Source organism: Falco biarmicus, chromosome 12 (genome assembly GCF_023638135.1).
Source record: "Falco biarmicus isolate bFalBia1 chromosome 12, bFalBia1.pri, whole genome shotgun sequence".
Taxonomy (NCBI): Eukaryota; Metazoa; Chordata; class Aves; order Falconiformes; family Falconidae; genus Falco; species Falco biarmicus.
Window position 1 is genome coordinate 21,764,790 of NC_079299.1, and position 13,215 is coordinate 21,778,004.

The 13,215-nt window shown below is 38.8% G+C and overlaps 1 protein-coding gene and 1 long non-coding RNA gene across 9 annotated transcripts in view; one reads left to right on the forward strand and one right to left on the reverse strand.

Annotated features, from left to right (window-relative positions):
• Positions 1–9,196, forward strand: part of LOC130157373 (uncharacterized) — a 34,852-nt gene extending 25,656 nt beyond the window's left edge. Inside the window, exons 3-4 of the long non-coding RNA XR_008824823.1 lie at positions 3,698–3,830; positions 9,066–9,196. This is a non-coding gene — a long non-coding RNA (uncharacterized LOC130157373). The remainder of the gene's footprint in view (positions 1–3,697; positions 3,831–9,065) is intronic.
• Positions 837–13,215, reverse strand: part of LTBP1 (latent transforming growth factor beta binding protein 1) — a 216,750-nt gene continuing 204,371 nt past the window's right edge. For all 8 annotated transcript variants that reach the window (XM_056356801.1, XM_056356797.1, XM_056356798.1 and 5 more), the window contains 3 exons: positions 6,265–6,387; positions 3,017–3,166; positions 837–1,870 (listed from right to left, as the gene is read on the reverse strand). In XM_056356801.1, the coding sequence (XP_056212776.1) occupies positions 1,701–1,870; positions 3,017–3,166; positions 6,265–6,387 (443 nt within the window). In that variant the 3' untranslated portion in view covers positions 837–1,700. The remainder of the gene's footprint in view (positions 1,871–3,016; positions 3,167–6,264; positions 6,388–13,215) is intronic.

Sequence of the window (13,215 nt, forward strand, 5' to 3'; positions counted from 1 at the left end):
TACAATCAGATCTTAAACATACAATATCTTCACTAGTCCTAGTGTCAAATTCCAGCAGATAGAGAGGAGGGGCCCTGGGAAGGAGGGATGCTTCTGCACATTGACAGGCACATGGACTTCAATGAGATCCACGGTACTGAAAGGAACCTGACCTAAATATCAGAAAAGAAACTTGATTGAGAACAATTTCTTTTTTTGGGGGAATGAGAAATAAAAATCTAATTTCAGACAATTGGGCCTATTTTGACTCACTTTTTAAAGTCTTGTGTTTTCCTTTTAATGCAGGGCAGGTCTAAAAGACACAGCAAAAATGTTTCATTTGGAAAATAGCAAAAGGACCTGTTTCAGGATTTCCAAAGCAAACTCTCACTGTGGAGAAGGTCAAAGTGAAACATCTGTCAGTCTCCTAATCTCTTCCTCTCCCACTGAATAATAGAGCTGATGGGAAGGTACAGTTCATCAAGAAAAGGAAATTCTCCCCTTCTCTTCAGTATTTTCTGAAAACCAGGCCATCATACTAAAGAGCCTTATTTGCAGACTTAGTGGGAAATGTGCCTAAACCAGAAAAGAAGAAAAATTCCATGGGAATCAGCTTCCAAGTCAAACAGTTTCTGTAGGTCTGTGTTTGAAATCTTCCCTCTGGAAGCCTAACTTCATGCATTAACTAATTCAGATTCTGGTCTTATTAAAACAGCATGACAAGGAAAAAACAGTCAGACAACTCCCTGTAACTATTATAACGTAAATTAATTCTAGTACTGTAAACACTTGAGGGGTTTCTTTTAACAGAAACACTGATAAAAGAAAAAGAAATGCCTACAATTAGTAAGCAGCTTTTTTTCTAAAAAAAGGTGATTTTATTGAGTTTTAATATACAGCTTTAATATGTTAGGGTAATCATACAAGATCTCTCTTGTGTTCAATTTACACATTACAATACAGACGTGAGCTAAAAATCTTTTGTTTTAATGTACAAAAGGAATCCAATGTTGTCCACTAGCAGCTTTGAACTTGGCAAGAAAGGTTCTAAAGACTTTTAAGTGCAGTAACAACCATACAGAATACAAAATGCATATAAGGACTTTTCGCCAAGGCATATAAACATTTGAAAACAAATGGTGCCTGCTCCACAGGGCAGACAACTAGCAAATTAAAAAGTCACTGACCAATGTTCCAGAGAAGGAGGAGCATTACCCTGTGTAACAGGTCTTATAAAATGGCCTAAGAATATCTGTATCATAGAATTTGTACTGATCAGAAAAAAGGTCTGAAAAGAAACGGTAGGCAAGGAACTGAACAATCAAAAAATGACATAGTAATATAAAATATTTCCATCACTATTTAAATGCCAAATTAATCAAGCAATAGTAAAAAAAAACAACCAAAAAACAAACCAAAAAACCAAAGCTCTTCTGTTTAAAATAACAGCACTGTTTCTGCTTATTTTCAAAGATATTTTTTTCTTATGAACACACTATATACTTGATTGTTTCTTTCATAAAGAGCAATGTGTCCATTTGGTCTGTCACTTCAGTGAAGCTGATATACAATCAGCCCATCATGTCTCACCTTTGACACATTTTAATGCTTTTCTCCCCTTACGTTTGTACTCCGGTGCCTTCTCTTCTCAAGTTAAATACTTTTCTTCCTTTTCTTTATACAGTGCAGGGTATATGGGCTTTAGGTACAGAGATTTTCCTCTACTCCAGTTCACTGTCTAGTTCTGAGTTCAGTGGTGTGCAGTAGTTTGGCTTGTCTGAAGGTACATATCCTGGGAGACACAAACACTTGTAGGAACCTTCCGTGTTAATGCATTTGGCATTCTTGCAGAGAGACATCCTGTTGTTCAGCTCATTGCACTCATTTACATCTGCAAAAAGAGGACATCAAAAGACACTTACTTAAGTCTGGTGCACAGGTAAAACTCGCTTATTTCCAGCATTGTCAGAGTAGAACATGTTGCATGAATACACTGCAAACTTTTATTTTCAGTTCAGATCAGGTGGAATTAGGCTGCGTCAAAAGCTGTAACAGATGTGTTCGGAAGAGGTAGAAGTTATTATAGGAAATCAATAGTGTATTAAATGACCTTAAACTGTTGAATTACAAAGTCCAAATTCAGCCTAAGCTGCAAACCAAAAATTTAATAACTTACAGGCTTTTACCTGATGACTGAAAAGTGGCTTCTAAGAAAGACGCTCCAAGTTCTTAGTATAATATCTGTATTTTAAAAACATCAATACTTCAGGAGCTGTTGGTGTTGTCAACTAAATAGTTGTGAGCAGCAAACTGCCTGCACTCAATATTGTGCAGCATTGGCCTGCAATACACTGGAGCTACATCTTTTCTTGCTAAGGAGGCCAGCCTGCCATGAAGTCCTAAAGGTGACAAGGTACAGCTGGGGGACCTCAGTATAGACCTTAAACTGGAATACCCATGCACAGTCTCTACTTGGCTTCTACACTGAAGGGTGTTTTGCTTCATCTTCTCACTGACACTTGCTGTTCTCATGTTTTGTGTTAATCTAAGAGAATCGTTAGGTGTCTTGGCTAGTAGCTGTGCAGATATACTAGTGTGAGAGAGAGGAATAGTTGATTCTGCTGACTGTTGAAATCAGTGAGAAGCAGGGGCTGAACCCCACTAAGTGTTTATCTGCATATTTAGGTGATTCAACTGCTCTCAAAATCTGCTCCTAGAATTACTGTTCTACTCTTGGATCCACTTCCATCTTGTTAGCTCACTAAAGCCTTTGAAAAACATTTGTTCCATTATATTAGTGTGAAATTATTGATATACGTTTAAGCTTCATTACACAAATGTGTGTCTGCTCATTCTAGGCTCTTAATTGAACGCAGCTGTAATGACAAGATGAACTGAGGAACACCAACATAGTTAACAACATTCAGTGGCCTTTGCAGTAAATCAAAGTTGGCATCTTTAATACAATTCAGGTGATCATCTCTAACCCCTTTGTTCCAGACTAACAGGAAGAGATGAAGTAATATGCCGTCCTCACCAACACAAGTCATTTTGGCCATGTCCAGGTGATAACCGTCAAAGCAGTCACAGGTGTAGCCTTCCTGGACTCTTACACATCGGCCATTTTCACATCCATTCAGAATACCACATTCCTCTGCTTGTAACTCCTCAAAGCTGTTCAGAAAACCTGGGTGGAGAAAGAATTCCAAACAAGTAAGTTACAGAGCTGTTGAATCGGTGTACTCAAATGTATAGTGAGAGTCTGAAATTCTCTCAGAAGTTTGCTGGAATGTGACTTGACTTTGCAGAAAATAGGTCAGCTTTAGCAGATCTGGAACATCTGGAATTTTACATGCACTAGAAAAGTTATGTGATATATTTCAAGATGAAAACTGAATAGCTTTGTGAGCTCTAAAGTTTTTTTAATTTGTGTTAAAAAATTCTGTGGTGTTTTTTTTTTTGTAAAGGAAACTGCATAATTTAACAGTATATTTTTTTAAAGGATAAATCAGTGTTTTCTAAATACTACTTTTATTTGAATTGTTATGTGCGTCAACTTTACGGAAGCAAAGGTAAGAAGTGATAGCGCAGTTTGGGGTAGAAGTTCCTTAAAATAGTATTCTGGAAAATAAGGTGTGCGTGTGTGGCGGGGGAAGAGGATGCATTTTAATTCATCTAGAAGAAAACATAATAAAAAAATATCTTAGCTGCCTTATAGGAAAGTAAGAAGAAATCAGAGACTGTTTTCCTGTTGTGGTTTTGGTTAACAACCCTTTGGCTTGTACTTCAGCAACCGGTGCCAGTACAAATACCCATAATCTACCAACTGCTCCTTGTCATAATTCTAGAAGGTGAGTAGTCAAAGCTAAAGGGTTGTCTTTGTATTCAGTGGTTTGTACAATGCTTTTGTGCTCCCGATCTTAGGGCTTTTTTGACAGTTGCGCTTTTATGTATACGGAAGAGTTATTTGACCTTTTTACATGTTCTGAGATTCTCTCTAGGACTGAATTGCGCCTGTTAGTCCTGCACAAGTATTTTCACTAGCTTTCTATTTGAGTAGCAGTGATGTAACAGGACTGCAGATGGCAGCCCATCACATCAAAAAGACTTTTGAGGAAAAAGCTGAGAACATTTGAGAGCTGTATTTACCAGCATAATGAATATAGAGAATAGAAGTGGAGGGGAAATTCCGTTGTGTGGAATGGAATAGGATAAGTCTCATCTGCCCCACAACATATAATTAATATAGCAGCTCTACAGAGAAACCATTTGTTTATCTATAACCTTTTTACTGATTTATGTTGCAACAGTTGTGATACGTAGGTTTGCAAAGCTACCTAGGAATATTAATTTCTCCCTTGTGCTTGTTCTCTTCTCTGTTTATGTTTACATCATCCTGTCTTGGTTCCTACTCTGCCCTTTCTGTATCATCCTCCATTTAACTTCTGTACTCTCATTTCCACTCCCCCTCGCTTTGACAACATACATCGCTTCTATCCTGGATTCTTCTCTAGCATGGTGGGATCCTTAGTAAGAATTGTGCTGGTTAGTCACACACTGAATAAATTCTGGGCACACTGAACTCAATGAGACACAAGTACTTGCTGACATACGCCACATCTTAAGAACATACATAATACCTAGGATGTACACAAGTGTACATTAAATGGGAAACATTACAATCTTTTCCACAAACCTAGTAAATCACATCTCAGTGCAATAGTACTGAGGATACTGAGCAGACTGTCATGGTGTGTGGGAACAACATAGTAAGAAACCTGACCAAGTTTCATTATGTTCTCAGGTCCTCTAATAGAGCTCACAAAGGGCTTGCAAGGGTCCTATAAGGTGTAGAACTTTGCTAATTTAGAAAACAAACAGTGCCAAGAAAGGGAAAGGTCTCCTCCCATAATACACAGATATTTTTTTAAATAAAGGCATCATTTATTTGACATATAGTATATGTGTGTACACAGACATATGTACAGACATATAGACATATATTTTCTCTACCTTTCTCTCATAAATACAGTATGTTGTAATTTTAACTAGCAAAACCCAAAATGTTTATCAGTCACAGCAAGTTCTACTTCACAAAATAATCTAGTTCAAAACAGTTGGATGGGATCTGGGTTGTAATTCTGTACGTGTATTTGCCATAAAAAAAAAAAAGGCGAGCTTCCTAGGCTTTCCATTGTGTTTAATTGAAATGTCACACAGACAAAAACTACCAAACATGAATACTCCGTACTGTTCAATTAAAATCACCTGGGTAAGACATTTTACAATTCTGTGTAGAGATAAGTTCATTTCTATTTAGCATCTAAATGAACTTCTAACCTGATTTGCATAGATCTGTGTAAATGTATGAAGTGCCATGTGCACAAGAAGTGCACATCACCCTTCTAATAGTGTGCTGTAATCTTCCTGCCTTGTTTTGACCTGTTACTGTTACTTCAAAAATAACTCCTTGTACTGGAGAAGCACTTTGGGAAAGAGCACAGTGGCAACTTGTAGGCCGTATGTATAAAGCACAGAAAGTTACCAGTTCCTTCTGATACCTCCAATTTTCTTCTCTAAAACTGTGACAAAATATACTGAACCTGTACAGAGTGGTTGATTTTGAAGAAGATGCTGAGAGCTGTAAGCACTCCTCTCCCCCAAGTCTTATCAGTGAGCTGGGCCAGACCCACAAAGAACCCTGGTATTCCTCAAGTACAACTGAGATGCTGTATACAATCCCTCACACCCTGCTTGGCAAGCCATTCCATCAAGCCTGAAGGCTATATGCATGCATAGTCTCTGACCATACTGTGCTGTACATTTTCTCTGCTGAGAATGACTTGCATCCTCTCCCTTTCCCCTATATAAATTCTGCTGGAAAAATCATGGAAAGCTGGCGTGAAGGGATTTTTTTTTTTTTCTTTTAAATGGAAGAAATCTGTCCCATGCTCCAAAGGAAAATCAATTTGTGAGAAGGAAAGCTGGCAGTCCTTTCAACCTTTAGCTGTAAATCTGTTGGTAAATACAAATCTAGTACACTTGGCACAAACTATTTCACTATATTAAAAATCAATATTGTACTCTGAGCCCAGCTGGACTCTTATACAACACTGGCTCTCGAACCAGAACACCTGACTGAAAGCTAGTGTCATAGGAATTACAAAAACACAAGTAGTCCACAATTACTCAGAAGCAAACAGAAGAATGAAGCCAGCTACAGGGAAATAATCCAAGTTACAACCCTCATTTCAAGTATTTTACATAACAGAGAAACTTGCTTACGGTCTTCAACGAAATATGGATTAGTTTCTGGAGTGTAGTGCTCCTCAAAGTCAACCAAAGCATCTTGTCCATATGGCCGTCGAGATCCTGGAACAGGAATGTTGCACAGCTGGGCATAATCCTCTAAGGGGGGAAAGAAAATAGGATATAAACCTAATCACACTTGTAACACAGGCTGCATTACATTAGTCCCAGTGAGCTGTGGTTCATATTAGCTGGAAATAAACTTATCTTCCTAGAAACACTATAAATCTGCAATTTCCACAAAGCATTCTCTGTTCAAGAAGAATGTAATTAAAATGTTAATGAGCCAAATACAGATTATTAAGTCATAATAGGGATAACACCAGGGATCGATTTGAGTCAATAACAAAAAGTTATGAGTCAGGTTCTATCTGGCCTGCATGGGAAGCAAGAGCAGAGGGATGCTGTGTATCCCACTGCCAATGCACCCCTCTCCAGGGCCATCTATGGTTACACTCATTCTGGTGGAACAAAGGCTATCCCAGACCATGGCGACTGATAGAAGAAGCCACCTCAAAGACAGCAAAGGGGAGCAATCAGGGCCATATTTCTGGCACTGTCAGCCAACCTGCAGAAATCACAAAATGAAAAATCCTTCTAAAATAGCCCATGCTCATTCGCAAACTGTATCTTCACACCACAGGCTTAAGAACAAGTGCTGTTCAAAGTCTCCTTGGCTGTGCACCTCCAAGGGCAAGGGGAGATGAACAGGAAAAATAGTTATGCTCTGATTTTCTGCCTCTCCAATAGCTAGACTACACAAGTTGAAGTAGACAAAAGCAACTCTTCATTTTAGGTGTCAGAGCCCATATCTGAAATGCTGATGCAGAGTTTGATTTTTTAATCTGATTTATTGTGTCAGCTCTGTTGCCATTACAATTTACTAAAATATATACAAGACAATTTATTTGAAAACAGAAACATTGTTAAAAAACAGCAATCCAGGTGCTCCTTCAGTGTTGCTACAGACTATTTAGCATCTGTTTCTGTGAAGATTGCCTGGTGTTCTGAGAATCAGGCAGAGTAAGGACGGGAAAGAAAACCACCAAAAGAGAGAGAGGAAAAAAAGCCCTAAGCAGATACAAGATCCAAGAATTGCAGATGGTTACAGAGCCAGAAACCTCATGCTGTGTAGAACTGTCCCAGACAGCAAACAGTTGGATAAATCCAGACTGCCTTTAGACAGCGCAGAGCACAGCCCTGCTTGCTGCCCAGCACAGTTATTTTATTTTCACAGGTAGTATCTCCTCTACCCGGAACAATTTTATTTTGTACTGAAAACAACAAAGTGTTGAAGAAGTGTGTTTGAATTCTGTGGTCAACAACTTGGCTCTTTGAGAGCATAAAGACTGTACGGTACAGGCAAAGCTTGTCTGTGCACATCCAGAACTGTCATGGGTACCAGCCCAAGACTGCAGAATGAACTCCCCAGAAAGCTTACAAATCATTGTGTGACCCCCTTCTGCTGCAAGCTCAAGGTGATTTCCTCCAATGTGCATCCTCCAGAATACATGTATATACAGTAACAATTACATTCAAACAACCCTCTCCTTTCCTAGATGGAAAAGTACATTGCTCAAGAGAGACATCTCATGGCACATGAAACAAAGCCAGCATGAGAAAATAAATGGCATACAGCAAATGTTGCATACATTCCTTAAAAGCGCAGCTTCCCACTGAGATACTACAATAATGACCATAGTTTTAGAAGCTGTCATAGGACCAGAAACACCCTATTCTTCCTTCCTTATCTATCCCAGATAACATCCACATATGGGGACAGCGAGGTTACCACCTCAGACTGATTCCTTCATTGATATGTACACAGAGAAAAGCTGTGCAGAAGTTTAAAAGCACTTTCTCACAGATGCACACAAATGTTCTTGGCAAAGGAAATCTAAACTCTACTGCAAAATACTAATTCATCTGGCCTGTGCGGAAGAAACTACCATACAAAAGCAGTGAACAGCAAGGGGACAAGGCAAGCAGGTCTGAGGGATCACTACTTCTGCACAAATGTGATCTGATGGAAAGGACTGGACAGAACCTGGACTTTGGCTTCTTAGATTACTCACCACTAATTTTACATTTAGTGATACCAGTAGTAGAAGCAATGGTTTTCTTCTGAAAGGTGCAGTCAGAACATTTGAAAATCCATAGACATGGAGCTCTCATATACATGGGTTTGGTAGTTTGAAGATTGTGCAAGACTGTTTTATATTGTATGTTTGCCAATGCAAAGTTGGTTATTATCTAAAGAAGAATAAAGAAATGTTGACAATAGAAACCTGTTTCCTGCCACACTGGTCCCTCGCCAGTCCAGTTCTGGATGTCTGCATTTTTAGGTCTCATTATAAGTAAATTAGTGACTACAGAATGATTAAGAGCGTTTTATGGCATACTGTGAACTTGGTATTTGTTACAAGGAGTTGTGACTATATCAAAGTCTTCTACAAGGCTATACATACAAATGTAATAATCTATTAACCGCTAAGTCTATTATGCTTAATTAACCATTTGTTAATACTAGGATTTTAATAATAGATACATTATGTATATATATAGCTTTAACACAAAAGATGACAGAGCATTTATATAGTCTTAAGTCACTTTAGAATGCATACACCTATCCTCCTTATATATAATTTATATAATTGTTTTGATATATACTGTGATAATTTGGAATTACCTATAATACTCTCTTAATATTGCACATTCTATTTAGTTGTCCAATAGTGTAGACCTTATCTCTTGTCTTTTCTAATGTGTTGGTTTAGTTACCAGGTGCTCAGGTGATAAACCCAAGGAAAGCAACAGCAACCCACCTAAGAAACCAACAGTAGAAATTCAGGACCAGTAACAATGGCAAGTTATCTGTGCCACCTTACTGAGCTTGTTTTCCCGCCCCCCCCGGAAAGAAAAAGGTGGATAGAGAGGAAAGTACAAGGACTGAAAGGTATCCAGGGGTGGCCACATTCTGGAAAGGTCATGAGAACCAGCATTTTGAAATGAGGTAAACTAGAGACTTGGATGCCCAAGAAAAATGAACCCATCAGAGTCTCCCCTCTGGAGGAAAGAACAAGTTACAACAAGACAGATGCGTATGTACAGTTTCTGTTGTTTTAAACTTTTCCCCTTGCTATGCTATGTTCCTACAGTTCAAATTAAAAATACCATAATTCAGGCCACTGTGCTGTGTGCTGGTCATAGTTTTCCAGGGAAGGGAACTAAATGAACAGAATGTAAGATTTGTGGGTAAAAGCGTGACTGGCGCACAGGGAGTTGCAGCAAGTATACAAATAAGGGAACAGCATGATGTCGGCCTAGGGAGATGACAGTGGGAGACTTAGACCAAGAAGGCAGTAAGGGTGCAGAAAATAAGGGAAGATGTGTAACTACCCCTGAATGACAAAAACATTTAGTTGTCATAGAAATTCATGCTCACTTTCAAAGTAATCTTTCATGTAAAGTAAAAAAACCAACCAGCTAATTTTCTGTAATTCACAATCAATGATACAACCTTTTTCTGTAGGGATTTATTTTCTCTGCTTGCTCATCTGCTGGCTGTGATCAGGGCAATACAACTGCAGTTCAAAAGGAAAAAAAGACTTGTGTTTTTAATATACATTGCTTCATGTGTTTCTAAGTTTTCCTCATAAATTGCAAATGAAGCATTGAGGCAGCTTGTTGTATAACTTAGGATAGCTACTATAAAAGGAAGCTGATGTATGCTTCCAAAAATGTAAAGGACATTTTTTAAGTCGGATGTGTGCATATAAAACAAGTGTGTTAGGGGATTACAGCCAGATGCACATGTGTACTGGCACAGACGTTAGCCATAATTGGTGATGAAAGCTAGGCTGGGAGAGACAATGCGACATAAATTGGATGGACTGACTGGCTTTTAGGTGCTTGTTAGCACAACTGCAGCCGTGCAAATGTGCATCTAATTTTCATATACAGTTGTAACTGTGCAAGCCTGTGTGGGCCTTACTTGTACCTGGAGGCCTAAAAGTCCTAAATTCTCTAGTCAGAAAAAATCTTCCATATTTCATGTATTTAAAGCAAAACATATAAAAATGCTTTTCCTGACATAACCATGAAACAACTGCACCACAGCCAATCCTAGCTCCTGTCCATAAAGCAAGCTTTTCTGTTCCAGCTCCCCAGAATTGTCACTATCACACACACAAAAAAAGAGCCAAAGGTATCAACACCAAGGCAGTTCCTTCGAATTACTTAAGATTGCAACAGTTTTACCATGGAAGAAATCACTCGAGAGAATGACAAAGCCAGGAAAGCATTTATTACATGTAATATATGTCCCTTTACAACCAGAGGTTCTGGACATCAGTCTGAATTGGTTACGTTTATGCTCGCTCAGGAGATTGCATCATCTGTGAACCAAAGCTGTGCTCTATGTTTATTTAGATTGTGCCATTTAACAATTTAAATTATTTCATTGACTTCTTCCATTAACAAATGCTGAGGTTTGTGGTAGACAGCATTCACATATATTCTACAACTTTGGGTGCTAAAGAAGAAGGGAATGGTACCAGTCTTAAAGGGTTTTTTTCACAAGTTATAAAGGATATGAATATCCTCACATGGAGATACTCTAAATGAAATGGCTAAGGAAGAGCTCAGTGGATGTAAAGCTCTTGTTAGAATTTAAGCAATTGCCTTTTTTTTGATTTCAAAACCTCTCAGTAGTCACCTTTTGTTCCTCAACTAATGCTGCTCAAATTTCCTTAAACAATCTTCTTTCTCCTACCACTTGAGGTAGATTGTTAGAAGTTGTAGTAAGAGTTAGTTTTTTTCTGCCACAACTTTGCAAATGGCTTTTTGACTCCTTGCTGACTCCCCTATATACTTGGAATGTGAGGTTCCATGAGGAAAACCCTTCCAAGGCTATTTTGCATGTCTCTTCTAAACTTCGGAAAAAACACTGAAAATCTTCAACAACAGAAATGGAAGCAGCCAAAAATCTGCACAACCGAGCATAAGACTTTGAATATTCAAGGCACAATCACTAATATTTTTAGCCCAAAAGATAATCAGTTTGTCCAGAGTCCTTACAAGAAAGGAAGGAGGCACAATGCCATCCTAAATGGAAAGACAAACAATGGTTTCCAGAAAGGAATCCAGTGCCTCCCTGCTGATCTTTACTATTTCAAAAGAGGACAGATGGAAACTCATCCTTTACACACATCACTATTCACTGTACTTCCAGATCTTCATGAGCGACATTACCCAGAACTTGAAGGGAACACCATGTTCTTGTAATACAGAAACTCAGCCCAGAACTAACTCATCATATTTACAAAGGATACAAAGCAACAAAATCGCAATCCAGTCTGTTCTGCCAGAAAGGGTAGAATTCAAAACCTACATGTAGACATCTCCAAGGGTCTGCACCTGAAATAGTCATCCAGTGTCCATTTTTAGTTCATGGAAAGATATAACCACTTTTAGGACATCATCTCATACTGAAGTAGATGTCTAGAACAAGTCAGAAGGAATCTAATGCTCAGGGTGTCTATTTCTCTGCCCTGATGGAAGGGGAAACTGGTAGGACCAGCACGGACACGGGTTTCTGTATAAAAAAAACCCCAATGTGAAACTGGCCAAGAGAAATCCCCCAGATGATTCCCGTTACCCACTACCCTCAGTGTTCTCCTAGTCTGGGCTTTGCAAATGCCAAGATGGAGACAAAGAGAAACTTCAAGCACAACATAAATCTTCTGCAGTTCTTTATGTGACTCCAAGTCTCACAGAACATCTGTAACATGTACTGACTGAAGTTCTACCATTGACCTTTCTGCAGAACTTCTAAACATAAAGTGATTCCATAAAACCCCCCAAACTACTAGAATTTAAAACTTACAATAAAAAAAAAGGTATGTATAAGGTTACACAAATAAGCAAGCTGATAAACTGAATGCTGATGTCCTTTACAGTTGCCTAAGAAGGTGTTTGTGACATTATCTTAGTAGACAAACTACCACCAAGTTCCTAGTTATAGGTGTAGCAATATACCCCCACCCACAGTAAGCAGTTAGTAAAACATTTGTTAAAACTGCAGAGTCCCAGTCCTACCTTCCCCCCTTTTTCTGTATTAAAATGTCTCCAGGCAGCCAGCTACAGAAGGAGAAAGCACCCTCCTTAAAAGGCTGGCATATCATTAGTTCAGGGGCGCGTAAGTCCACTTCTGTAGCATCCTAAGGTGTTCCCAAAGCAAGGGTGGTACGGCACTGCACCAACAAACTCCAAGATCATTTTACAAATATAAAAATAGGCAGTTTCCCTAACTTAAATGCTGATTCCAGCACACCAACTTGCTCAACATTTTCTAGCTGTTACTTCTATCTCCTCCCTTCCAATTTCCTGTACCCTGTAACAATACACCTTGTCTAAAATCCACTCCAGTCCCATAAGGGTCTCACAGGAGTTTCTGGAGGCTCAGCAGGTTTATAATTCAGGTGCTACATGTGTTCAGGTTAACGTGAGGTGTATATGGCCTTATTTTAGATTCCAGAATTTTTTAGTCTTGGCCAGTTGCTCTGTTTCCTGGCATGGATGACCCAGCTGCTAAACCCATTGGTGCCTGTCCTGCTGCCAGTTACTAGAGCACAGACTCTGGATGGAGACAGTTAGGTCTTAGGGCACTAACAAAAAATTGACCAAGGAAGGAGAACTTCTGAAGGTAGGTCATCCAACAGATTTCTGTGTGTGTGTGTGCAATGAAAAAAGGAAGTTTTGTTTTTCTTATCTAAAACAAAAGTATCCAATTTTCTAATTTTCCTCAATTGGTCAATTATTACAGGTTGCAAATGGCAAACCTCAAATAACAGAGATTTCTTAAGGATCATTACTAAACATTCTTTGGGCAAGTACAGCCTAACACTACAATGAGCCCAGAGAAAA